This window comes from Poecilia mexicana, unplaced genomic scaffold (assembly GCF_051168715.1).
Source record: "Poecilia mexicana isolate PSO_F unplaced genomic scaffold, ASM5116871v1 scaffold_8, whole genome shotgun sequence".
NCBI classification, from domain to species: domain Eukaryota; kingdom Metazoa; phylum Chordata; class Actinopteri; order Cyprinodontiformes; family Poeciliidae; genus Poecilia; species Poecilia mexicana.
In genome coordinates, this window is record NW_028263377.1 from 20825807 (window position 1) to 20853805 (window position 27999).

The 27999-nt window shown below is 38.3% G+C and overlaps 1 protein-coding gene and 1 long non-coding RNA gene across 2 annotated transcripts in view; both read left to right on the forward strand.

Annotated features, from left to right (window-relative positions):
• Positions 1-11898, forward strand: part of LOC148158060 (SRC kinase signaling inhibitor 1-like) — a 60761-nt gene extending 48863 nt beyond the window's left edge. The window contains exon 2 of the mRNA XM_088007670.1: positions 11257-11898. Within this exon, the coding sequence (XP_087863796.1) occupies positions 11257-11651 (395 nt within the window). The 3' untranslated portion in view covers positions 11652-11898. The remainder of the gene's footprint in view (positions 1-11256) is intronic.
• A 2965-nt stretch (positions 11899-14863) lies between these two features.
• LOC148158061 (uncharacterized) lies at positions 14864-27386 on the forward strand. The gene is made up of 3 exons (XR_015763899.1): positions 14864-15372; positions 18654-18680; positions 27173-27386. It is a non-coding gene; the product is annotated as an uncharacterized LOC148158061 (long non-coding RNA).
• The last annotated feature ends 613 nt before the right edge of the window (positions 27387-27999 follow it).

The window sequence follows — 27999 nt, forward strand, 5'->3', positions numbered from 1 at the left end:
ATTAAAGTTTTCACTTAACTTCCAACTTGTTTTATATCAACATGTAGTTTCTGATCTCACTGTCCTCAGATGCCATTTTTAATACAGAAGATAAAAGTCTTACTTTGTGATGAAAGAGCTTAGTTTAATATTATATAAAATGTTCTGAATGACAGCTGAGGGGAAATGCACATCCCTCTCCTTTGATTTTCCAATTTGTCTTTTCCAAAGCCGGTCGACAGCACAGCATGCAGTGTACACTTTGACAAATGACGATCTGCATCAAAACACAGATCTATGGGTGCCGTATTGACAGGACAACTTGTAATCTAAGATGCCCTGCTTGTTTCGCATCTGTCACCGACTACGCCTTCGCCATGTGACGCTTGTGCATCCTTTATCTATACACTTGCTGTTTCAATATGTTTGTGTGCATGTGTATTGGCTGCAAACGGCTTTGTTTAACAGCTGACTTGTTGCTAAGGCAACAAATCTGCAGCAGGAAATGATGCCAGTTTTTGCAGAGATAATTGCCAGTTGTTTTAATTGATTCTGGGGTTTTTTAAGGTCATTTTTTCTTGCTTCTTGCTGTTCCAATTAAAGAAAATCTTGGTAGAGTGGTCCAATTACCTTGTCAAGATAATTCCCATCAATGTGGCTTCCATTCTTCTTACAATTTCAGAAAAATTAGCACTTTTGTGACAGCAGATGGTGAGTCTTCCAGGTAGAGGACAAGAAATATTGTCCATCTTAGAGTACAAAGAAGCGAAAAATGTCAAGGAGATTTCTAATCGATCGTTTCTGTAAAATACAACGTTTAGTGTCTTTTGAAGCTCCGTCCTGTCACACATGCTGGTGCTCCTGCCACCAGCTGAACCCAGCACTAAGAGCAACTTAAAATAAAGCTGAATGACAAGTCGTCAGAATCTACAGTCCATTAACTGGTTTTTAAATGGCAGACATAAAGCCAAGCATTTGAGTTTAATATCAAATCCTACACAGTGGCATTTTCAAATCATACTGCCATGGAGCGAAATCCAGCTAATTGCTAGTATCACTGTCACTGCTTGAACATTCGCTTCTGTTTCACTCGTGCTGCTGAATGTGTCCCATTTCTAACATTACCCGCGTGTTTGGGCACTTCTCCATAACTGCTGCTTGCATCTGTTCTCATGTAATCAGCTCATGCAAGCATTTGATGAATCTCAGCATGCAATGTAATTCACCAATTTGATTGAAAACCATTGGCAAAAGCCTCACTAATCTGACAATAAATGTGTGGGTATCTGAGATTACTGGTTAGGTTATTCTGTTGACTATGTTTGGTAGTGAGACTGGCAGCAAGAAGATGCTCAAAGCAGGTCTGCTTTGAGAGAGGCAGCAATTAATTTCAACGCCTGAGCCAGCTTAGTAATCCTGCCCTATTAAACAGGTAACCTTAACAGGCAAGCAGCTCTATTAGCAGCGAGTCTGACAAGATTTAGTGCAAATTTGCCTGTCATCATTAAACCTCGGGCTCACATCACATAGCAGCAGCACAAATCAGGTTTACAGCCCTCCAAAAAGATATTTTAATAATGATAATCTTGTTAAGAGCATTACTTTGGTTCTGAAATGTCTTCTTATGTTCAAAAACAAACAAAAAAGAGATTACCTTGCTTCTCCAATGTGTAACCTATTTAAAATCAATCAACTTACGAAATTGCTTACCTCTAAACATTCAGTGAAATGATTTTCTTCTTTTTCTCCCTGGAATTCCAGATGGTGTTTAAGAGTCCATTAGCCATAGCCTTTTATTTTTTTCTTTTAAGAAATTAATGGTTAAATGTACAATAATCTCCTACAGTGTCTTACAGACTTTGTGATCTGGGGAGAAAAATGGGAAAACACTCTAATCTAGCAAAACAAACATTTTACATTAGTATTCAATATACAGTACAAGAGAAAGATTCCAAAGAAGTACAACCACCACAACAATTTTCAGTTTATTGAAATTATCCCATTATCTCTACAGTTTTTCAGTCTTCTATCTTTGGGCTATGCATGAAGCTAAAAACAATTGTGATTGTGGGTATCTTTCATTATAACCTAATACAGTTATTTATTTATTTATTTATTTATTTATTTATTTATTTATTTATTTATTTATTTGACATAGTTCAACATTTTTCCGTTTTTCTGAAAGGCAAAAGCTACAGGCTTATGTGGTAACAGGGCATACGTGGCAACCCTTCTGCAGATAATAACAAGGATAGGCTACAAACTGTCCTTGCTATGTTCACATAGTGTGATATCTAAACATATTAATAGAAAGTTTAGTAGAAGGAAATCGGTCTCTGGAGACAGGGTCAAAAGCAGCATTCCTGTCCAGGGAATCTCACTAAACTACTGTGAAGATGTCCTATGTTTTTTATTGAGCGTGCGTGCGCGCGTGTGTGTGTGTGTGTGCGTGTGTGTGTGTGTGTGTGTGTGTGTGTGTGTGTGTGTGTGTGTGTGTGTGTGTTTGAACAGGTTTTGTTTTCATTGCAATAACCATAATACTGTATGGAAAAATACAGATATGTTTGCTTATTTACTGCAGTGATTTCGTGGTATTATCTGTTTTCAGTTTGAATTCAGTCCTTACTGGAACATTTCTACAGAAAACAAGCTTCTTGGTTTAGAATGAATAGAAATTAAACCTTTATTTAGTATTTTAACAAATGCTAATACTGTAGTTTACTCCCCTGTTGTTTTCTAAACAAGCAACACCAGGTGGATGGTGCAACAGGTGATGACATTTCCCCGACTGTAAAGTCTTCCTTTTATGTTCCGTTTTGATGCTTCTTTCATCGCCGGCTCAGCAGTGCAATGAATTGTGCAGCTTTTTTTTTTTTTCCTTTTTGTCTAAATATCTGTCTGGGTTACTGTTTGATAGGAATACTCTGGAGTGATGTGACAAGTCGACAATTTTAGTTTTGGTTTAAAGCGTCACTTGTTGAATTGAAATAATTGAGTGTAAAACTATCAGAGGCATTGCGATCTGCAGCCTGTTATTTTGTTTCCCCAGTTATGCTGTATTTCACTCTGAACATAAGGGTTCTTCTGCAGCTGGTTACTGAAGGTAGCTCGGAGGCTGTAGGGTTTTCCCTGTGAGAGAATCGTATCTGTACTGTTATAATGAGATGAGTGACATGTCTTCTTCACACCGATAGGTGCTCCCATGTGTCTTCTGCCCTGATTTAACAACAGGTTGTAATTGGAAAGTGTTCTCACCTGCTACTGCCCAGCTTTTATCACAATTGAAACTGAAACAAATAGGTGTGTCTATCTTCTTCATTTTGTTTCCCTTCTTCCCGTCTCTCTCATGTCTCCTTCAGCTGAATAAACGCACATCGGTAGATTTGTGCTACAGATCACCCCAGAGGTGTTTCAGTTGAACCTCTAGCTAACTGTAACTTTCTGTGGTGGATTTTATTTATTAACAGGTTTGTGGTAAGAGCCATATTTACTGCTACCTGTCTACATTCTTCACAAGTGTTGACTGGACAAAGAAAAATCATAAGCAGGCAGGTCTTGCTGGTAGGAAAACATTGTAAATAGAGGAGAGCAGGAGGTAAAAAGTTGGATCTGGCATCTTTATTGTGTTTTAAAGATCAAGGGAAAGTACTGGCATCACCTTCTATGCAGCTGTCTGTGTTAGTTTTATGTTAAGATGCCCGAAGCCTTTTGATTGCCTTGGTTTGTAATTACATCCAACAGCTCACACATGCTTGCTGACCTTCCCGTGATGGCTCACTCTGTCTGCCAGGCTTTACTTTTCCCCTCTTAACTAGCTTCTCCTGTTGTAGCAGGAGAGGTGAGTGCTTCTCAGCTTTTTGAGATGATCTAGGGTGGAAGGTAGTTTGCATACTAATTTATGTTTAATTTTTAATTGAATTTAAGCCATAAACTTTCTACTTTAAGTGTAAATCAAACAAATCTAGCAGGAAAAATTGACAGTGAAGGGTAGCAATGTCACATGAAATTATAAGTAAACCAAACAGACCTAACAAACTGGCACCCTATGGAGAGATTTAGAAAAATCCTGTAGTAAGCAACATCTTTCCTTGGGTCATTTCAGAGGGTCACTGAAATTTAGTTGTGGAGCAGGAACACTATACAGAGTTACATAGTGCTCCTTGCAGGGGTCATACCATCTGTTTATCTCAAAAGTAAAGTAGCTGATGGTTGACAAACATTCTTGGTTAAATCTTAGTTAATGGCTGACATTCAATGCATGCTTAAGTTCAGTTTTTTTTATATTGTAGATCTGTCTTTTTGTGGATTACATGATTCAAAGTAGCAGCTACTCCGGCCTCTTCTGTTGCTAAAGTGCTTTGTTCAGCCTTTCTTGTGTTCTTCTAGTAATTTGTTTTAACTGTCCCCTATAGAGCATGGCTCTACGAGTGCCAACCACTTCCAGTTTAGCTAATTTCTTTTTCCTTATAGCATTAACAGAAGAACCTGAGTTGCACATTGCTGACTTTACTTCCACCGCCATTATTTTCTGATTCAGTATTCCTGATTCAGTCTCTGTGTCCTGCATGCTCTCTCAGCCAGGAGTCCACAAGGAGCTGGTTTATGCCTTGCAGCAAATCAGTTTCTGTGTCAGAGAGGAGGAGTCGCTTTTACTCTGTAGCTGTCTGCAAAACAACAGACTTAATGGCCATACCACAAGCTTTACAAAATATAAAACATCGTTAAGTCACTCATGGAGAAACAACAGTGATGATTTGCACCAATTGAAATAAATTCAACAAATTTCTTTTAATTGGTTTTGGCCTTAATTTAGCACAAAACACAAAACAACAAAGAGACAACTGACAACAAAATTTTATTTCCCTTTGGGATTAATAAAGTATTTTTGAATTTGAATTTGAAAAGACTATTGATGCTTTTTGTGCTCTTATGCACTCTTTAGTGGACCTTTTATAAATGTTTCTTTACATAATAGATAATTTTGATACTGTTCTCTGCTTTGTTTTGTTAATAAACAAAAACAATAGTGAAGCATTTTTTTTCAGTTTAATGTTGCTTAAAATTAGAACAGCAGTTGTCTTCTTGGTCTTATTGTGTCACATAAGCATTCATATTGTTTGTCTTACTGTGTATTGATATACATTAAATACTTCAACAGTGTTGTTATTCTAAATGTTTTTTTTATTCAAAAGCAATCAAAAAAATCTGTTGCTTACATTTAATTTGTTGAATTAAATTTGTCCAGGTTAAATAAAAATTTGCATTTTTTTTCCACTACAACATAGATATTCCTGGGTTAAAGCCAATCCACTGTAGCCCTACTGCAGAATATAACATGTCTTGTCTAGGGTTGCCTAAGATTTATTTCTATTATTACTCCATCAAATTCACCCAGATTCCCTGTCCATGCTAAAGAAAAACATCCCCACAACGAGTCGGCTAACACCATGTTTGTCATATTAGGGTTGTTGTGTACAGGATGTTGTGCAGTGTTAGTTTTCCACCACACATTGCTGCTTGTCTGATTAATGATCTCCTTACCTTGCTGTTTTATTTAGGAAAGCCATGTCTTAGTAGGTTTGCATTTGTGCTGTACTCTTTCATTTTTGGATGATGGATTAATTGGTGTACTGCGCGATGTTCAAATTGTGGTACATTCAAGCAGAAAATTATTTAAATATCTGGAATATTCAGGTGTAGAATAATACTAAATACTTACCAACATGTTTCTAATGACTGTACGTAAAAGTAATATTTTGGAGCTCCCCATCAAGGGTCCAGACTTGAATCTGATCCAGAATATATGGGGAGAGCTAAAGATTAGGGTGAAAGCAAGAAGGTTTTCCAATCTCAAACAGTTGGAGCTCATCACCAAAGATAAATTATTAAAGAGGTTTGATTGCTGCAATGCCCAGAACAATTTTTCTGTGGACTATTGAGAAGGGTATAAACAAGTTCTGACATATCACTTTTTATTGAAATGTAAATAAAAACATAAATATCTTTTACTGCCCCTTCTAAAATGCTTTCTTATGATTTCATTCCAATTCCAATACCTCTATTTCCATCACACACTCCTTGGTTGAAAGAAAATTATTTTACAACAAAATCTGCCATGTATATAAGATCAATTTTGAGATTCAACATACAATTTTTTATAGCTTAAGCCAGCTTTAAGATTATTTGTAATGTTATCTCTGAGCTGTTTGGTGTGTCTCTTGGTCCTCATGATTCTGTTTTACTGTTGCTAGCTAATGTGCCACTGAGGGCTTCACAGCATTTATATTGAGATTAATATAATCTCAGTATTTATACTGAGATTAAAATATGCACAGGTTAGCTCAGTCAACTTTGAAACTGAAGAAAAGCATTTGGAAGTAATGTATCCTTTTCCTTTCACTTCTCAATAATGGGATACTTTTGTAGGCTTGTCACATAAATTCCTTCTAAGAACTTTGAACATTGTGTTAGTAATAAAACCAAACAGAAGCGTTAAATAGGCATCAATGGCTACATAAGCTGTAGACTAATTAGGTTGCCAGAGGAAGCTGTAATTTCTTCAGACACCTGTGTCGCTAATAGATGTAAGGGATATGTGGCCCCTTTAAAACAATGTTTAGTCATTAGCCTCAGGAGGGATTTGAATGTTTAAAATACCTGTGAAATTAGATTTAACTACTGTATCCAGAGCTGCAGCCTGCGGCTCTCTTATCATGCTCTGAGACATGAAGACTCTTGTACATTCCCCTGCTCATTCTGACCCACTCGTACTACACCCTCAAAATATAAAGCTGCGGTTCCTGCTGCTTCCAAATCCATCAAAGCACTCAAACCACTTTCTCTGATTCTCCATACTGTGTAAGTCTGCATATAATGAGGGAGAATCCTTGAATCCTGACTTTAAAGTCCTGTTCCCCTTGGACTTTAGCCTGACAAGAAGGTAGGAAAAAAAAATGCTGTCTTTCTGAGTTAGTTGGTTTAAGGTTTGGATTTAGAAAGACTGAATATTCAAATGTGTGTTTTGATAATTTCTGTGGGTGTGTTGGCGATTGGTTCGTGTCACAAGCTGTATGCATAAATAACCAACCGAAGGCGGTGCAAACTGGTGACTTAAACCGTGAAAAGGGTGGCTTTGTGAAGAAAAGTCTACAAGTTCTATGAAAAAGATCAAACATTTAAACCTATTGACTGCTGAGAGAAGGTTTCATACAGTTTGTTTTCCATAAGCCAGAAGCAGCAATTACAGTTGAGATGCCAAGTTATTTTTTCTTATCTTGCAGAATCCATAATTTTAAGATCATAATTTCCCTCAGCCCATTTGTCTTCTATTATCTTTCCATGCCCACCCGCTTGCTCTCTTTTAACCAGGTAAAAGCTTTTGATCAGACCCTCGATCATTCCTTGATCTTTAAGTGGAGCTGGGATCTCGCTGGCCGAGGTCACTGGTCTTATCAATTCAGATAGCAGGCTCTCTTTTCATTCAGGCACTTAATTATTCAGTGGATCAAAAAAGCGCTGCAACATGTTCTTCGTCTCTGAGCGTCCACATTAATCCAGCGTTAGATCCAGAGTCAAATGCAGACGTTTCTGTATTGCATTAAGGCGTTTATTTTTTTCACCAACATTTTTCACATTTGTGTTTTAAATTACGCTGCCGTTGCGTGGGCCCTCATTGTTTTGCCTGTCACCGTTGTTGTCTTCCAACTTATGTAGAAATGTATTCATTGTGAATGTTGAGAATACAAAAAGAATAACCTGTTCCCATTTTCTTTTCTTATATCCCTACCCACACAACTTCTTCTACTTCTGCTGCTTTTAAGATAGGGCCTTTTCATACAGTGTTGCAGCCCGGCTCTATAGAGTGCAGTTTGAAAAGTTTTTAGGGTAGAAATCAAAACACATTTTATAAAGAAATATTCCTTTTTTAGCACAACAGAGTTGATTGTCCTGAGTGTTTACAAAGTTGTTATCCCAACCTATATTTTGGCACAAGAGCTTCTTTTTTTTGCACAGTAATAATTGCTGTGCAAAAACACGAACGTGATTACAGTTCTTTCAGGCTTTTGTTTTGTAGAAAACAGACATTCTGAATGTGAAACACCTCAGCGCTGCTATTGTTGTTATTCATCCAGAGGCACACAGGCTTAGATAAACTCCTGAAGAGTGAAATGGAACAACAAAACACATAATGGGCTGACTAGCGGGATTTCTCCATTATTGCATTTAAAACATTGGCAGACCTGACAACTTCAAACTTTAAAAGCTCATCACTCTGGTCCTTCAAACAAGGTCTTATATGTTTAGTTTTTTTTCCATTTTCAAACCTTATCTTTCTTATGATACACACACACCAGTTCAGTAAGAATATACGTGAAAATTTATATGAGAAATAATTTGGCTATTGTAAAATATTTTGGTACGCTTGAAAAGTATGCAACATTACAAGCAGACGGTGCTCAACAGAGGGTGAAGAAAGAGTCAAACGTATATTATTATTTCTTGATTGAACATTTGCAATCAATGTTCAAACAAATCAAAATCGTATTATTTGTGTCTTCTCCAGTACTTTCTTTGTCTCCTTTAATGGAGACAAATTCTCACAACAGTGATAGAAAGTAGGGGAACGACAGACTGCTAAATACTGTGGCCTCAGCAAGAAAAATCTCACCAAGCAACTAAAACAGTCGACATTCTTCATGCCAATAGGTACACTTATATGCCCATGGGTTGGCCCCTTAAGCATAGAGATCAGTGTCCCAACTTGGGAGAACGACACATACCCCAAAATATGCATGAGTGTTTCAGGCTGCAGTTCAAATTCAAATTGTATCTTCTATGCTTTCAAAGAAAAGCCCTGGTAACATGTTTGGATTAAGGAAGTGAGGATGTTGAAGAGGAGGAAGAAAAAACAAGAGCAACTGTTCACATGCCTTAAAATCATATAAAATCATCTCATATAATCAATCAATCGCAAAACCCCCCCCAAAAAACAACAGGCTTCTTTTCTTCAGCAGTGATTAACTTACAGCAATCTGTTTTTGAAAAACAAATTTTGAATTCTTTTGCAAATTATTTCTTCTGTCTGTACTGTTGAATATTTAAGCAGAACTCCTCTCAAACAGTGCACCTTATGCAGAAACCCTCAATTTTATCAATCTGAAAGTTCTAATGTCGTTTCCGTCTCCGCAGTAAGGCGGTAACTGGTAGTGTAGGTGTAGAAACTTCACATGTAAACAACCAGATAATAACAGCCACCATTGTTTTCACATTTCAGTTAGTTTTTTAAAATTTTCCAACTCCACTTTCCAGCGATGTTCAAACTGGTTTTACCCGGTGATGAATGGCTGCCTAACCAAGGCAGAATCTGAGAGAAGGAGCCAATCAGCTGATAGTATGTGCATCATTTTGCTTTGTCAGCTTTTTACTGTCATGCTGCGGACACTCCGGCACATTAACAAGCCATAACACACAGCCACGGCTTTCCTCACTATTGTAATCAGACCCTTGAGTAAGGTCCTTGTTAGCTGATGCACAATAAGCTCCAGTCTAATGAAGTGTAAACCAGATAGGAGGGAGCTCTAAGCAGGAGTTTAGATGAATATGACCGGCAGCCTTGGAGAGCAAGGCAGAACTCAATCCTAATGTTGTTAGCCAGGAGGTCATTCCTTTCTGTCTCGCCCTTTACTCAGTTTATCAGCGCTTCATAATGTGAAGGATGTAAGGGCAGAGTGTTAAAAGTGAGGATCACGCTTAAGTGCGAGAACTCTTTGAGCGTGACTAAAGTGAGAAGTGAGTTGAGAATCGGTACGCTGTTTGAGTTCTACTTTTCTGGAGTTATCACAGACCTGCTCCGACTAACAGACTTACTCTATGTGTCGGTTTATCCTTTATGTGGAAAACGTCTGTCTTTCTCCTCTGTACATTACCGGTCTAATTGCAACTTTTGCCTGGAGAAATCTTCCTCTGCTGCTCACTCGTTCAGCTATTCCTATTGCTGCTGATGAGCATTTCATGTGTAGGAGGTCAGCTTTCTTTAGCCTTATTTTACACTTTTAATTTAACCAGAATTGCAAAATTGATTTTTTTCCCCACCTAATCACTGACTGTAATTTGCAATTTAATTTTGCTGTGAAAATGCATAATCATCATCATTCATTCCAGCAGGTTATTGGAAGACAAACAGCATTCATATCCCACCATCCGTATGTTAACTTGTTTGAATCCATTATGATGCATATATAATGCATTACCTTCTGGTAACCCAGAGAAAGTGCTATCATGCCTTGATAGCTTTTTCCATCGCCATATGAACTAGACCTGATGTGTTTGCTTGCACATCTGTGCACAAACACACAAATTAACCCTTCACATGTTTCTCTTTTAGCCAACGCTGGGGCCTGTTATCCTAAGCAAGGTAACTCACCGGGCGAATGGCTCCCTGCTTTTTTGTCCCCTCCTAAGTTCATTGCTATTCCAGTCACATATTTTATGTGTAACCATCTTCTTCCGCCTGTCTTTGTTCTCTTCCTGTCTGATTTCCACCTTGGGCTGCATTGCCTGTCAGATTGAGCACTGATAAAAAGGCCACGTGCTGTCAGAGTGATGGGAGTCCTTAAAATGGACAGAAGGAACAGAGAGATAGTGAGAACATGTAAAGAAAGTGTCAGCGGGTGACGGGTGTCTGAGGGAATGATGGGGAGAAGTTGCTGAGAAAAGTAAGACAGAGTAATGATAGAAATGATGTACCTGTTCCTACATGTTCCCACCTGACTTTCAATCACTTAATGCCAAGACATTTCTTTTTGGCTGTTTTCTAAATAAAAACATGAGAGCCACTTAAAGACAAACAGGCATATCAGAATGGAATAACCGACAAAACAAATTCAGCTTAGAGCCCCTGCTTTTGATCTATTGCAGAAGCACTTTACTTTTCTCATTTTTCTTCCCCCTTAGAACTTGAAATCAATAATTCTGCAAGAAACTGCTCTGTCCTGGTGGCAAATAGTCTAACATCCCACCCCATTTCTCTCTCTTTCTCTCTCCTGTCCCCTTTGTGCCGTTTTTCCTCTCTGCTCCCCTCTGCTTCACTTGTTTCCACCTGTGTGTGTCTGCTGCCTGTCTGTATGTCTCCACCCTGAAATGTTCCTGGATGCGGATTTGGGTGGCAATTTGCCTCTCATCCGTATGCGTTCCGCCCTCCTTCCTCTTACCTCTTTTTTTCCTTTTCCTCATCCCTCCTTCTCTTTCTCCTCCTCCTCCTCCATCCTCATCCTTTAGATCCCGAGCGTGGTGGCAGTCACATGATCTCCACAGATGACCTGGAGTATCCACGAGAGTACAGGACGCTGGGGAACAGCGGCCGGCGTTTCTCCAATGTCGGCTTGGTGCACACATCTGAGCACCGCCACACTGTCAGCGCCGCACAGAGTCTGGAGGCCCTGACCAACTTGCATAAGGCTGACATGGAACGGAAGAGGGACGCCTTCATGGATCACCTGAAGAGCAAATACCAACAGCAGCAGCAACAGCAGCAGCAGCAGCAGCTGCAGCATCCGCACCACAGCCCCCACCACAACCCACCATCACCCTCACCATCCCATGCCAGCATGAGGGGCTCCTCGGATCGGTCTGCTAGAGAACAGGTAATAATATTTGTTACGTATTTTTACTGATGCCCTGAGATATGTTTTTTTTTTTATAATTGTGTTAACTTGTGACTTAAGGCAGTTGCAAAAGTGTCTGCAGTTCCATTTATTTCCTGATACACTAATTGTCAGCTTTTTAGCTGCTTGTGAATTATATCACTGTTAGTCTAACAATAGTCCATTCTAAAGGACACAAAATAGACTTGTACTGGATAATTAAAGCAGCTGTTTTTAGTTGACGTGTCCAGATTCAAGTGTCAGATCATGGTTGTAATCTAGGGAGTATTAAAGTGATGGTATCAAAGTCCCTAACTTAAAGGGAATATCTTATGCAAAATTCACATTTGGCATATTTGTATACTTTCACTTGGGTTTCTACTGCTTCTAAAAACAGCCCAAGTACTTTAAAAACCCCAGCTGGTTTTTGACAATAACTTAAAAACCAGGTTTTTGAAATTACAAGTTTCAAAAGCCTTCCGAATGTAATGTCACAAATCAGCAAGCACTGCCTCTCACCTAGCAACTCCAGCAAAGCAAAGCAACCCCAGCAAAGCCCAGCCTGTAGCAACCCAAGCTGAGCTCCAGGACATTTGGTTAGCTGGTTTTACTGCTGTGTGCACACTACAATGGCTGGTGGAAAAGATAAGTGTTTTGTTGTTGATTTACTATTCAGAAACCACTTGCTGCATTCTTATTGGTTGTGCCGGAGGCTCTACTTCTGCTTTTCAAATATAGACGGTTGTGTAATTGTGAATTTGCCTTCAGCCATTTTCACAGTCAAGTGTAAACATTGGCAGAACTGAGCAGACTAAATCTCATTATCTAAAATGATTTTGTGCAAAAAATTTAATGAACATGCTTTGTATAGCTCATAGACCTATCCTAACCAAATCAAGGACGCCTAGGTCACCTTTAACAAACATACCATGTTATTGTTGTTCTAAATTTGACTTTGCCAGCCACACCCTAGTCAGTGTTTAGGAACTGCAGCCCTTTTCCTGTTCATGACCTTTTTCTAACCATGTTTGCAATGATTCTTACTGCTGAAATAGAGACTGTGTTTGGTGCTGCATCTTTCTGGCTCTCTTTGCCACATTTTGTTCACAAGCTGTACGGAATGTAACCGTGACACTGAAAAAAATATTTTTGGATATTTAAAGTGTAGCCCTAAAGGGACATTTTGAACATGACCAAGAACAGCAATTTTATTTACCCTGACTGTTTTTTGCAAGAATTTTCACTCTGAAGTCCAACACAGGGCTATTATTCGGCAGATACGGAGCAGGCAACTCCTCGCTCCACAGCAGTGACGAGTGAAGTCTTACTAAGATGTTGCAAGTAGGAAAAGACAGATGATTCTATTACAGTGACTACATTTTATGGCTTATTTAGATTCACTACAAACTCGATAGAATAAGTTAACCGTAACAACGTTTAAAGGGATTTTGTCAAAGCAAATTTACTATGTTCTCTGTTGAGGCACAAGATGAGAAAACTCGTGTCGGGATTGGAACCGGATTATTATCACTTCAAAGGAAATTTGTAATACTCACAGATATTTCATAAATAAGACACAGAGAGACATCTTGTGATCAGTAGTACCTCCTTCTTCTCTCCAGTTGTGATGTTCAGACCAAAAAGCTTTATTTTGGTTTCATCGCATCAGAGAGTTTTGTGTCTCTGGGTCCAGTAATCTTTAAGTTGTGATTCTGCCAACTTCAAGCAAGTTTCCATCTCCATATGACCGCTTTAATGTTAAGTACTGGTTAGTGGAGAGCATAAGCAAAGTGCATGCAATAACCTTCTGGAGATATTCCTATCTGCAGAGTATCTGCCTATGAGTTTTTTTATATTTTCAAATAATGGTTATCAAATTCCATCCTCCCAAAATGTTTTATGTCCTTCACCAGATTTGTATTTTGAAACAATCAAGTCTCAGGGGCCTAAAGACAGTTTCTTCAGCTTTATTGTTTGGTGTTTTCCATTCCAAATCAAGTCCAGTCAGTTGAACTCACCACAGATCGACTTAAAGTTGCAGAAAGTTGTTTAAGTATGATCAGTACAAAAAAGATTATGGCTGTGAAGAAAGTGCTTTTGTTATATCATCGTTGTTGTTATTCTATTTAATGAATTTACATAAAAGGTAAATTTTTTGTTGACCCGTGTAGATGCTTCAGCTCTACAATTATTATTGGCGATTTTTATACTGTTGAAATGTTGTATTTATTTTTCTGTGCATTAAAGACACTTAGATTGTTTTCACACTTGATAGTTTGGTAAACTTGATTCAACTGGGGACAGAAATTGCACCATTTGTAACATTTTTAGCTTGAGTGGTTCGCTTTCACACCGCACTGTGTCAACATATTTACCCCATCACCTGTGGTGCCGCTGGACCACTAAAGGAACCTTTAGTGGTTCCTTTAGAACCACTAAAGGAAATATGATTACTTCTAAAGGAGACATGACCACAATTTCCTTCTTCATGAAATGTAAACAAAAATGGAGTACTGTCAGATTTGAACTAGGACTTCTTGTTTGACTTTGGCAAAGGAGCACAAAACATTTCTCCTGCTAGCACTAGATTAGCGAGTTTGTTTTGGTTGTATTTAAACAGATTGCCCTGCACCATACCCTTCTTCATTTTTTTGGAGCGACCTCTGGTCAGCTTTTCATTCACATATGCAAACCAAACCACACCAGAGTTCACTTCAACCGAAGCTAGACCTCTGTGATGTCATTCACATCTCCCCAAATGAACTGGACTTCCTAGGCAAACAAACTAGATTTTGGTTAAAGCAGACTTAACAGGGCCAATGTGAATGCACCCTTAGTTTTTATGATACATTGCAAGGATTTTTATGTTGTATCTGTCGAGTATTGGCTAGTTTCTGCTTGGCAGATCCTGCAAAGTGTTACCTTGGGGGACAAAACTGGATCCCGTGAGGTGAAGGAAGACATATTTAAGCATTTAAATGATTTTTGCCCCTTTGAAGTGTAGCTTATGTAAGAACCAGTTTCACAGTTTCCGTCCCTGCAGCAAACATGCAAAGGGCATGTAAGCGCTGCTGCTGTATGTAAATTTGGGAAAATTCAGGCGTAATAACGTGACAGAAAAGCACACGAGGGAAGAGGAGAGAGAGAATGAAAGGGATTGAGAGAGAGAGTTGGGTGGGTGAACGACAGGTGGAGTCCCGGTTGCCTTGGGAACCACTCCCATATAAGGCACGAAGGGATATCGTATTGCAAAGGTCAGGTTGTGTGGAGAAGAAAGAATGGGACAATAATGAAGACAGAAATGATTGACGAGTGGAGGGACAGCACGGTGAGCAGACGGATCCTGAAGTGACAGGGCATTTTCACTGCACCAGGGAGGGAGCAGCAGACTCCAGGATTCCTTGTCATTTCTCTCGTGGAGGGAAGCCAGAAGGGGGCGGGGGTTCGTGGTCGCAGTCAAGCAGTCCACTGACCAATTAACCAGCACCAGCAGGACACGACCGCCCATCTGTGAAGGAGTTAATCGGCTGGTGTTGTAATGAATTAAATAAAAAAAGAGTTTCCGCCGCATGTGCAATTGTAGAGCGAGACGGGGAAAGAGAGGGACTTGAATGAGGAAGAGGGAGATTTGTAAGAGAAGCAGAGGGAGGGAGAGACGAGCAAACAGAAAAAAAAATGCGCTGAGGATTTTCTGCACCTGATGGACAGTCTGGGGTGACTGGAGTCTTGGACAGGCACAGGTGCTCTGCAGGTGAGATTTAACTGGGAGCTGGAAGCTGTTGCAGAGAAGTGTGTATGTGAGCGTGTGTGTGTGGGATAAGGATGTGCCAGCTGGGATTAGATTCCACGCCTGTTATGTTTGTTGTGGTTGTTGTAGTGACAGAGTGCATATGCCTCAGCAGGCAGAAACCCACAGCAGACGAAAGCTGAGGGGACGATAGTAAAAGCTGTGCACAAAGCTTTTCGTGTCTCCCTTCGAGCGTGGGGTTGATTTTCTGTGCAGATATTATCTGTGTTTTTAGAATGAGTAGCGAAAGCTGCTGTTGTGTTGCAACTAAACTGGACCAGAGGATGATTTAGGGTGCACGAGTAAGAATGAGTGAGATGGAGGGGAGCGGGGGGTGGGGGGGTGCAGGGAAGATGACGACATGAGAAAAAGTGGAGGAGGGAAGGGAGGGAGTAAAGAGTCTGCTTTACATGCAGGTCAGGTAACGCAGCGCGCCACTCTTTGAGGCTGCGTTTCTTCGCTGGACTCCACTTGCACGTGTCTGTGTGAATGTTTAATTGTGCAGATGATTCTCACATTTCTGAAGTGAGAGTTTCATTTGACCCCTCAGTTCTAAGTTTAATCTGACATCTTAAATAGACCGCAGTAATTATCCGCTTAAGGCATAAAGTGACATAAGAAGCTGCTTGTAAATTTGCAGCAAAGCATAGAATAAGTTGTTAAATGTACTCTTACGACAGAAAATGTTCTTTAATTGCATGGTTGTCAGGGGTAACATAATCAAATAAACCCTCTCCAGTTTGCTTTTTGTAGTATTTACAACTCAAAGTCCAAGCTGTGTTTATCTGCCTCTGTCAGCAAAGCGGGCAGAAAGGATTAGATATGTTTACCTTAGCATCACAAGTGCACGTTATTAATGCAACAGACGTTGCCAAAGACAGATGCACAAAACCACAAATTTCTTCTCCACCATTAAAGCTGGTGTCTCTGACTTATTTTGTCTTGCGGGTAAGAACAAAATCATTCTTCTTAGTGTCATAACAAATTAATTGCTTTTATTTACAACATTGAAATGATGCCCTTCGGCTCCCCGCAGATGATGAAACTTTCTGGTTATGTTCAATATAACCGGATAGTCAAGACCAGTTTACTTTTACTCTGGAGAGACCTCATGATTAGCTCGTCCCTGACACAGACCCATTATCAATGACCCATTAACCCCTAACGCAACCTCTCCTCAGAGAACATGATATTATTAACAAATTCATCCATCCAGTGGGTTTTAAAATAGCTTATTTACACTTGTTGAACCAATGCTTGAGGAGTGTAAAAAATACATGTTTGTATTCAACAACAGCAACCAAAAACATTTGAAAAACACAAGCAGCACAGCTGGCAGGAGTATAGACTTTTTTTCACAGCGTTACATCAAAGCGTTGTCTTTCATTCTAGCTGCTATGACGTTTGTCAGGAGTCATTTATATGTTAAAGGAGAAAGAAGCGTGGGTTGAAATTTTTATGTGTTTTTTTTTCTTTTGGCATATGTCTGAGCCTATATGTTCACATACCTCTAATATTAAAGTACTATATAAGGAACAACTGGATTTCTCAGTTAATCAGCCATTATCTGCTGCGTCTTTGTTTCCAGGTTGTTGAAGTACTTACTATTGCTGTAACATAATTATCAAAGCTCTGGCTCTTTTCCAGAAGACTCCTTTTATAAAACAGCGTACATGAATGCAGCAACTGACTGAGCAAACTCACAAAAGAAGCAGCTTGACAGATAAACCTCGATGTCAAAGTATGCTTAATTACAAAGAACATATGGAGGGGCTATTTAATGCTAGAATACTTTTGTCAGCGTTAAGTGCTGTTGTTTGCATTTTCATTATAAAATTAACACATTAATCAGAGTAAAACAACATTTATATTAGAAAAGTACATTGAAGTTGGTATTTACTTTATTTTTGGCCAAATGTTGGAATATTATATGTCCAACTGTTTTCTGCAAAACAGAAAGAAAACATCAACTAATACTGAGTATTAATAAATCAGGTACACCTCTGAATTACCAAGCAGTTATTTCTGTTTTCACAAATACATTGCAGCCAGAAAAGTGCCAGACATGAGTTTTTATCTAAAGCAGAATACATTTAATGAAGAGGATCTCCTGCTGTGAGGAGTTAGCATAAAACAACAAGACCTAATGATATGTACCTCCCTTGTTCATAAAAAAAAGCATCTGTCAAGTTTCATGGCTTGTGGAAAAATATCAAAGTCACAGTTAAATTCTAATCTTATTGATTATAAAACTTTTTAATAAACTAAACTCTTGAAATAGGTTTATTCTCAGCATAAGCATATATTTAATTTATGATTATATGTATATATATATATATATATATATATATATATATATATATATATATATATATATATATATATATATATATTGAAAACACACTGACTATCATAACTAAAAACATGCCTGTCACTTTTTTAATCCTATCTCAGGGTAATGTGGACTTTATAGAAGAGAACCTAAATTGGGTGAATATTGCCTGCAGAGAAGAATAAAAGTGGAGTTGGAATTACAATTGAGATTTGTGAACTCTGCTCCATCTTTAATATTGCGTATCGTCAACTTGAGATATTGCTAGGCCAGCAGTGACTATGTCTGGTTTTAACTATGGGGTAATTATGGCTTATTTTAAGTCTTGTTACCTTAGGCCTTTTATGAATATGTTAGCACTTTTTCTGCAATGTCCAACCAGCAGGAATGGCAAATGTGCAGATGTTTGCTACGTTATTCAGTGTTGCAAATTAGCAGGTCAGCTTTGGGGGTTGTGATGAAAAGTGAGCAGCAGGTGGAAGGAGATTGGAAGAAACCAGAGAGCAAGAAGGGGACAAAATGGTTGTTTGCCAGTGGTGAAATCTGGGAGAAAAGCCAACGTTGCAAGGAGAGAATGGACTGCTGATTTTACTTAATATTGCTCTTTTCATTTCATTTATAATAACACAATCTCATGTCAGGTTTTCAGTAACCTGATGCCTGAAAACGGAGCCATTACCTCCATCATTGACCAGTCAGTGCTTGTGTTTTCCATATATGCTTTAAATTTACCTGTCAGCAATATACAGTAAATCCTTACAGAAGGCAGGATAAAAAAAAAAAATTGTTGTTACATTTCAACTAATGTTTTTAAAGTTTACATTTTCTTGCATTTATTATGTATGATTCTCGAGAGAGTAATTTCTCTATCTTTCTCGTGTTTCTTTCTTTTGTTCTTCATGAAACTCCACAGCAACAGCCCAACTACTGGAGCTTTAAGGTTAGTGCTCCTTGTCTAAGTGTGTTTGTCATTCTTCTGTCTGTTTTGTGTGTGTTTACGTCTGTGGCATCTTGTCCACCCCCAACCCACTTAATGTCCCTCCTGCTGCTCTTTTTTCACACCCTTCTTACTCCTGCAACATCTTTTCACTTTTTTGGACAGAGCTTGTGTGGTTGTGGCTTATGTGGTGACAAAAATGTCAAGGGTGAAAACAGCTTAATCTTCTTCGTGTCAATTTAATTTGTAGACCTTCATGAACTCGTGACACCTCCGTTAGTTAGCATTACTGACCGGCTGGTTGTATTATGCTGGCAGTGAAGTAGAGCTATCAAATGTGTCTTTATGGAGTGGTTTTTGATGAGCAGAAATAAAACAGAGGAAAAAGCTGAAAAAAAGAAGCTGAAAGAATAAAACAAAAGCATCAGATTTCAAAATATTCAAGATCCAAAACTACGTCGAAAAACACTGTTTTAGTTGATAAACAGCTAAGCAGTTGATGTTTTTCACCTCTAATCAGATTATTAGATCTGAAGTATAATATAATTGCAAACTAATAAAAACAATTATTGCACTTATTTTGTATTATTTTATGTTGTAAATTAAATGCTACTATTATGTAGTAGCATTTGTCGATAAAATCTGATCGTTTTCTGGTATTTGGTTTAATTATTTCAATGCTACTGAACCATAAAATGTAGTTTTAGCGGCCTACTTTCCCTGACATTGTAAATTGCTGTTTCCTTTACCCCACAACGTTACTTTAAATTTGTGTATTTGTGTTGCTGTTTTCTTAAATTGTGTGATTATTCAGAAAACAGTAAGATCTATACACTGATATCAAAGGTGCTTCTGCAGAGATAGATTTTACCATGAAAGCATCAAAAATATTTAGTGGGGGGAAGATTTGAAGATCATTTCTTATACACAATGTGAATGACAACCTTTTATATTTGCAGGGCTTTCTGCAAAGTTTTCTTTCTAATCAGTGAAGCTCCAGAAACCCACGCCCTACTTCAGCATCCCACCAGCTCTAATCTAAGCTCGGCTTTCCACTCTTGTGCTTAGCTTAGCTGAGAGTCCGGGGAGATTAAACAAAGGCTACACTCAGCCGCTGTGAGGTTCCTGAAAGAAAATCTTGGAATATATTTCTATTTTTATCCAGTAACATAATCTCAAATGAAAAAAAAAAAAATTACTTGAATGCATTTATCTCCCACATGAGAAATTAATAGTTGTGTCAATTTGTTTTCTACACACTCTGCATTCCTGTACTTTGAATAACTTCTTTTTTAAAATTGTGAATAATTGCTAGCTTTTTACTGAAGTATTTCTCAAGGCTAGAACCAACAAATAACCTCTTTAACCTCTTTCCTCTCTTGACAACCTGTTTATATCATCCATGGTCATGGGCCTGTTCTTTTGATTTCATCTCTTCAGCTCATCAGACTTTGAGTAATATTTACAAATTCTTCCAGGATCTTTGGATGAGAGGAAGATATTTGTGAAAACCCAACTTTTACAGTCATCTGACCAAGGCACAGTTAAACTATAAGGTTATTGGGTCATTGTTATTGATTTTTATCAAACAAAAAATTGGAAAATGCTCTCTTTGAGCAGTTCTCAATTATCAGTTGTAGAGACTTTATTTTATCTACTGTGCTTTGAATTATTATCCTCAATTTCTGTGCCAACAAAATAAAATTGCCTCTGCATCCGGCTGTTTTTAACACGGTTCAATTTGTTTTAACATTTTAATAATTGCTGTGACTGTAGATATAAATAAGCATGGCTCTGTGGCTTGTTTATTATGGAAAAAATGAAATCACAGACATTGATTATTTATTTTGTGCAATTACATGTATGATTTTTATTTGTTTTACTTTAATTTTACCAGAAAAAAAATGATCTGCAAAAATCACCCACAAATGTGGTGACCTTATGGTGACCCAGGCCAAATTAAACAGCACTAAATTATGTCAAGCAGCTTCTAGCCAATCAAATTTTGCTCCTGTGATCATGTGTCAGACAGTTAGCTTGTTAGCACAGCTAACTGTTAAGAGACACATTTAAGAAAAGTGCGCCTGTTTGCCATGTCATATTTACAGTTTTAATCTAAACCTTAAAAAAAATAAAAAAAAGACAGGAGGACATAACATTTTCAATTTGAGTCTTTCAGGCCTATATGACTAATTCTGCTTGGAAATCTCAATCATCATCTCACCTCTTCTTGGAAATGCTATTTTTCTTCGTTTCCTTTCACATGCTCCATCAGTTTACAATTTACTGGGATCTGGCAGAGCCATCATTTCCATGCATTGATGACTTCAGGTCGTCTGAAGAGAAATGACTCCATTATTATGAGGAGATTTTGTGTCCAGACGATTGACTGCAAAGCTTGAGAAGTTGAGGTGAATTAATTGGACAGTTAAGACTAAAATGGATGTGTGGTATGGGCATATTAAGGAGTCAGTTTCTTTAAATTTCATTAAAAATTTAGAAAGTGCTGACTCATTGCAATTAACCGCAAGCAAAGCATGTGGATGAGACTCAGAGCTTCTGTCAGCAGAGACTGAGGCGGAGGCAGATAATCTGACAAATCAGTTGTCTTGGTGAGAAGCTTATGGAGTGACAGGAGAGAATCAGTGAGTGACGTTGTGTAAAAGGTGTGAGAGGAAGACATAACTAGGGGTGAAGACAAACAGAAGCTTTTGAAGAACACCAAGATATTAGTTGTGGGGGGGGGAACTGAACAAGCTAGATATCAAAGGACTCAAGGAAAAGTGGAGACGTTAAAAGATTTGTCGTTTTAAACATTTAACCAAATACCCTGCAACTAACGAGTTCACGCACATCAAGCTGTGCGACATTTCTCTTTTCAGTTTTACTCAAGGGGGTGAGATTAGAAGTGGAGGCTACTTGCATCCATCATGTCATGAACGAGCCTCGGGGCCCATGCTGCAGTGCAGTTTAGCCACACTGTTTCACCTGCTTGTCTAGCGCTTTACCTCAAATCAGCCACATACTAAAAAAACACACTACTGGATCTCCATTGTCTGACACAGCAGACAGTAATAACCCTTTCGGCTCTCCGCAATCAGGTTGTATCAAACGTGATTGCCTCTCCAGCGCTATCAGCTGCAGTTTACGTGTTCTGGATATGAAATAAAGCGGACATGTTGTATGTGCATTCATCGGGGTTGAAGGATTTACCTCACAAATTATGGTCCAGACATATTTAAACAAGCCGATTAAAGTTTTTAGCATCAGGGTGTCAAATTTTTCGGGCAATTATGGGGGCATTGTGACCCTCAGCAAAACCGCTCATCTGATTACAGCTGCTCTGACAGAAAATTAGATTTCCAGGGAGCAACTGCGGTTAATTTTGTTTTTTGCTTAATCTGTACAGTGAAAGTGAGGGAGATAAATGAAGATTTAATTGACTCCCAAACCAATCTCAGTGTTGCACTTTCATCTACAGCACTGTGAAAATTATTACAAATGTTGTCCTCTTATCCTTATTTGTGGGACGAAAGTTTCAGATAAGCAAATTTATGATCGGTCAAAGACAACATGAGTCAAAATGAACAAGCAATTTTTAATTTAGTTCATTTATAAAAGGAAAAAAAAACTATCCAAAACAACCTGACCTTAAGTTAAAATTGATAGAATTGATAACCCCTTTACTTACAGCAAAGTAGGCCCAGGGCACCACACTATTGACTCACTGCAATATTCTTTTTATGAAATGTTGGGTTAGTTTTACATCAGATGTCATGGGACCGAGACATTTTTACATTTACTTTTGTCTCATCAGTCAGCAAAGTATTTTTCCAAAAGTAATCTAGATGTTTTTGGGAAATGTGAGACATTCCTTTGTGTGTTTTTCACCTTAGAAAATTCCACAGATAACATGTTTGTGCAGTTTGTCTTGAATAATCAATAATGAATGCTGACCTTAAGGCAAGTTAGGTCTGGAGTGCTTTAGATGGTCTTCTGTTGTCATACAGGTTAGATACAGGATTTATTTATTGTACAGGACAGGTGGCAATGAGGCCAGCGTGTGGCTTCTGAGTCACAGCTAATATACCACATATCAGGTGGAATAAATATATTTACACAGGGCTAGTTTGGTTTGAACAGCCTTTTACCATAATAAATCAAATCTTCACTTACAAATGTTTTTTTGTCTAATCTTAAACATTCAAGTGTAAAAAAAATTAAACAGAACAAATCTGTTCTGGAAAAATAGTTTTTTTCTGATACAGGTTAACTAGATCTAATTTTTTAGCTGATACATAATGTTTTCTAGTTTTTGACCTTATAACCTTCTTCGGTGAATGTTTGTTTTTAACAGAGAGAGCATGTTGCTACTGCGTAGTATTAGCACAAGAAATCAGAAGAACTGGTGGGAGGTTGCATAAGTTTAATGCAGTTTGTAGCCTGAGGTCTGTTGTCGGGCCACCTTGTCCTACTTTCCACTACATTTGCTTGTCTTCTAACCTCATCCTGTTCCGTACTCTTTTTTCCTCTCATCCACAGTGAATAAAGACTCAAGAAAACTCAGTAGCAATTGGGTTGGGCTGAAACTGTCTTAATCAGTAGAAAATAAAGGGTTTTCTGAGAGAAAGGCAGCAGAACCGGTTCCTGGCTTGTCTAATAGGAGCAGATGCAAAACCAGATGGTGTTTTTGCATGAAACGTTTAGAATACAAAATTACTGCAGAAAGATATTATCAAGCCTCCTTAAAGTGGAAGCAGGAATAAGGAAGTCAGTATAGACGGCGTGATGTAAAAAGTCAAGCTGAAAAATATGATACATTTGTAATTCAGCAACACGTTTCTAAGAGAATACAACCCCACTCTTTGCTGTTCCCACAGTTTTATTTTTCTTTCCGGCAGGATTAGAATGTAAAATTTGCGGTTTTCAGGCTTTGTGGAGAGCAAGTACTCGGATGCAACACATCCTCTTTGATTTTGTATTTGCAGAAAAAAATACACAGTTGCTATCATATTCAAGCTTGTTTTGCTTCTTTTTAAAAAAAAATAAATCAACTATTACAGAGTAGTAGAGTTGCAGTCAGATTGTTGATAATATCTAATTCCTCTGCTGCATTTATTAGAACTAAGCATTCCAAACATGGTCGGCAAACAATGTTGCTGAATTTAAATTAAAAAAAAAATTGTCAGAGTGTGCTCATACAGCTTCTGACTAGGAGTTAGGCTTAATAATTAGTAAAAATCTTCAACATGAGTTGGTACAGATTGCACAAAATTCACTAATTACTTCCAGACGTTGCTACTGTTAACAATTTTTATTTTAGTTCATTGCTACAAAAGTAAATCTAAGTTGTTATTAATCTTCCCCTTGGCAAATACTCAATGAAATCAAGTGTATTTCTCAAAGTGGTACACATTTCTTCATATTTCAAACATTAGGACTTTTCTTCTTTAGTTTTTTATCTACAAAAAATCATTCAGTCTCCTCCCTTTAGACAGGAGATACAAAGTCCCACTGGCCAGGAAAACAACAAAATAAAAGTCATTCATCCCTACTGCAATTACAGCTCTCAGCAGAGGTATTTGAACATCCTGTTTACTATTTTTATCTTGTTTATGTTCTTTTTTTTTAAGTTTTATGTGTGTATAGAGTCCTGTCAAGGAGAAATTTATGTCACTGTTGGTGTCAGATAAAGTTTTCTCTTCTATTCTAAAAAAAATTTCATCACTTCTCCCTTGATGGAGACGGTATGAAATAATATCGAATCCTAGACCTACCTGATAAAAATGAATACATTATATTTCCCCATTATTATACGGCGGTTCGACAGTAAGGCTAGAATGTTGCACTTTGCAGTATCTGGTGGGCCCCTGGGATGCTGCTGGCTGTTGTTTTTTTACAGTGTGGTCACTGTTTAGATAAATTACCCTATTAGAAAACATGTTGGGGGTTATCTGTCTGCATCACACACTTTCCGGTAGTGCTCTAACGTTGTCTGCCAGCACTATCTCTGGATTCTTCATGTGTGGGTGTGGGACTGCATTATGTATGATAGTGTCAAAAGGACTTTGACATTGCATGATGAAAGCCCACAGGCAGTTTACCTTGCCAACTTATTGTGGATGTTTTTGTGAACAATAGTAGTAAGTGTAAGGCAATAATTTGCTCTTGAGTAGATAACTATTTTAAAATCATATATCTATTCGAAGGATTCTTTTTGACAAAAACTCAAAGACTTCAGCGGATTTTTAAAAGTGAGGCAGCAGCAGATTAATGTCACAGAAGAAGAATAGGACTTTATTTTTTGCTATTAATGTAAATTCAGCTATGCTTTTCAAGCAAAGCATTATCCAAAGCAGTTGCATAAAACTGTTTAACTTGATCTCCTATTTTCCTACTTTATGCAATAACAACAAATCTGAATTTTATTAATCTTGGTGTAGATTAAATTTAATAGGATACTGTGTCAGTTTTTCTATGGGGTACACTGTACAAATCTCAGAAAAAGTTTGTCACGTGCAACCAATCTTCCAAACATGCATCCTTTCATTGTATTTAGTTAAATACCAAAGCAGAAAATGTATCATTATGACATTATTTCCAGCAATATCAAAATGGCTGGTAATAATGACGTAGTTGAAGTCAACTTGCACTCAGAAAAAGAATATATCAGTCAAAAGTGACTATTGCTATTACTCGAGAGAATGCACAAATGGTTTCCTTGTCGTTTTTGTTTTAGATTCCACAGCGAACTATTAGTTTCAGTCTAAAGCAGTCGACAGCAAAGCAATGCAAAAATTAACACAGAGGATTTAAAAAAACGACCAGCTTGTATTTCCACAACAGGGCGCAGAGTTGCTTTGGTTTCCTGTAATTTGGCAGCAGGGCAGATGAGAGCATTTGACATAAGAAAATCTTATAATGGTACATTACATAAAATGAAACACATTTTTTTCCTGTTACTTTTCTGCCTTTCATATGGATTTTAAAGCTTCAGACAGAGTTTAGTAACTCCCAGGTCAACCTAGCACAATCAGATATTAAATAAATATCACTCAGTTTTTAACAAGTGCCACATAACGTTAAAAAATGCTATTCCTACACTTGTCCTGGACAAGTATAATAAAAAGGAAGTTACAAAAAGGAAAAGGGTAAGTCAAAATGTGTGCAGTTCCTTTAAACTAGACTGGATCCTTTTGGATAATCACTGCCTAATCAGCTTAAAGGGACGAGCCGCCTCTGAGTTTAGAAAGTGCAACTGATTTAGGACAAAACTGACAATCCAAAGAGCTAAATACTAAATGAGAAATATGTCTTCATAGCAGTTGTCATAGAGCATCAGTCAGATCACTTATCTTGATCCATATCTTACCCTTAACAATCATCTACAGCATAAAGAATCATCATGTCAGAAAGACTTGACTAACACTTAACAAAATAATGCCTTTTTATCTTTGGTGTTTTTAAGAGATTGAGATGATTTTTATATTGTAATAAGTGACTACATCAAACTGTCTGCCCTGCTGCTTGATATTAAAGTGAAAGTAAAGTTGAGCTTAATCTTTTTTCTTTGATCATTGTGGTTTGGTGGTTTTTCATGAAAAAAAACTTTTTATTCTGAGTCTGAGCGCAGAGATGACCCTTCATGTCACTGCAGTTAGTCTCCCATTAATTAAAAGTTGCACCAATATGAAAGCCACAGAAGGTTCATGCAGCAGCTGAACTTGAACAGAGAAAGGACGAGGTGACAACCGTTGTGTTCATGCTCCAAAGAGAAGGAGACAGGCACTGCTACTAAACTGTGGGCTGAGGATGTGTCTGCTTCTTCCGTGAAAACAATCAGCAGACAGCATTCGGGGAGCTCATTACAGCAGCCTCTGAGCTGGAGGAAATGCTACAGCGGTGGGGAATCAGAGAGTTCAGTTCAGTGAGCTCAGCCACAGCCGAGCTAACAGTCTTTGGGAGAGAAAGTGCAAGAGAGAGAAAGGAAGAAAGAGAGAGAGAGAGACGCCTGGGCTTAAGCCAGCAGGATAAACCCACAGTGAGAGCCTGGGATTTACATGAGCTTCTCCTCCTATCCCACAAGAACTCATTTAAAAGTTCATAGGTACGCAGGGACAAGGACCAATGAGGGGGTCCAGGAATGGATGTGGATGTGAAGTGAAGAATACAGAGTAACTTTTGTCAGGTTGCACACACAGTTTGACGCTGATAAATTCAAGAGGAAAGAGTTCCTCTACATTATAATGCATTTTATATGTCATTCTTCTGATGTTATAAACTGTGATGCAAGCAATTGTCAGTGAATGGCTGGTAGCTAAAACCCATTGTCAAGGTCTGAATAATCTCATTACTTGGCTTATTGTGTTATCCCTCATTGTGTGTGCTCCCTGTCTCTTCCAGTTGGTCTTCTGACATCAGCCTTGTCAAATCCATTTTTTCTGCCACAGTTTCACCTCTCACTGAATTCACACATGCCTCTGTGTGTCCTGCAGAGTCGCAGTCCACGCCATTCCCAGTCCACCCAGTCCGGGCTTGCAGACCAGGCAGCCAAGCTTTCCTTTGCCTCCGCCGAATCCCTGGAGACCATGTCAGAAGCCGACATGCCCCTCGGGTTCAACCGGATGAACCGATTCCGCCAGAGCCTGCCGCTGTCTCGTTCTGCCAGCCAGAATAAGCTAAGATCTCCAGGTAATGATTCCGAGGCGATCCTGGCATGACCCGTCTCAACAGGCTGGTAGAACTCGAGGCAGATTTTACAGCTTTCTCTTTGCTTCACGTTGCTGCTGCTGCTGTGAAGCACTTTCCTGTTAGATGGTGGGAGGAGGTGTTATATTCTCAGTGCTTTTACCATGAAGTGTTTCCCTAGTTTAATTGCCCTTCTGCATAGACATAAAACAATCAAATGAGTGTTTCTAAATATATAAAAGTGTAAGTTTTCCTGATTAGACACTGTAAATTACTAACACTAATACTCTTACTGTTACAGACTGTGATCTAATGTTTGTAATACGATCAAGGAGAATTGGTAACAAGAAAAACCCAAATATTATTTGTGTCATATAGATATTAAGTCTACAGAGTTTAGTCATTCTGGACTATGGTCATTATTTGTAACAGTGAACGAATGAGAAAGACTAAGGTGTTTAGCAGAAACGCTGATCTCTTTCCTCTGTCTCTACTAATACCTGTCTTTTTTCTTTTCTCTATGACTTGTTTATACAAAGTATTATTTTTTGCCCCATTTGTAATTCCTTTTTCTTTTCCTTTGTTGTTGTTTTTGTTTGTCCCTTCGTGTATGAAGATGAATTTTCAGGTTAGT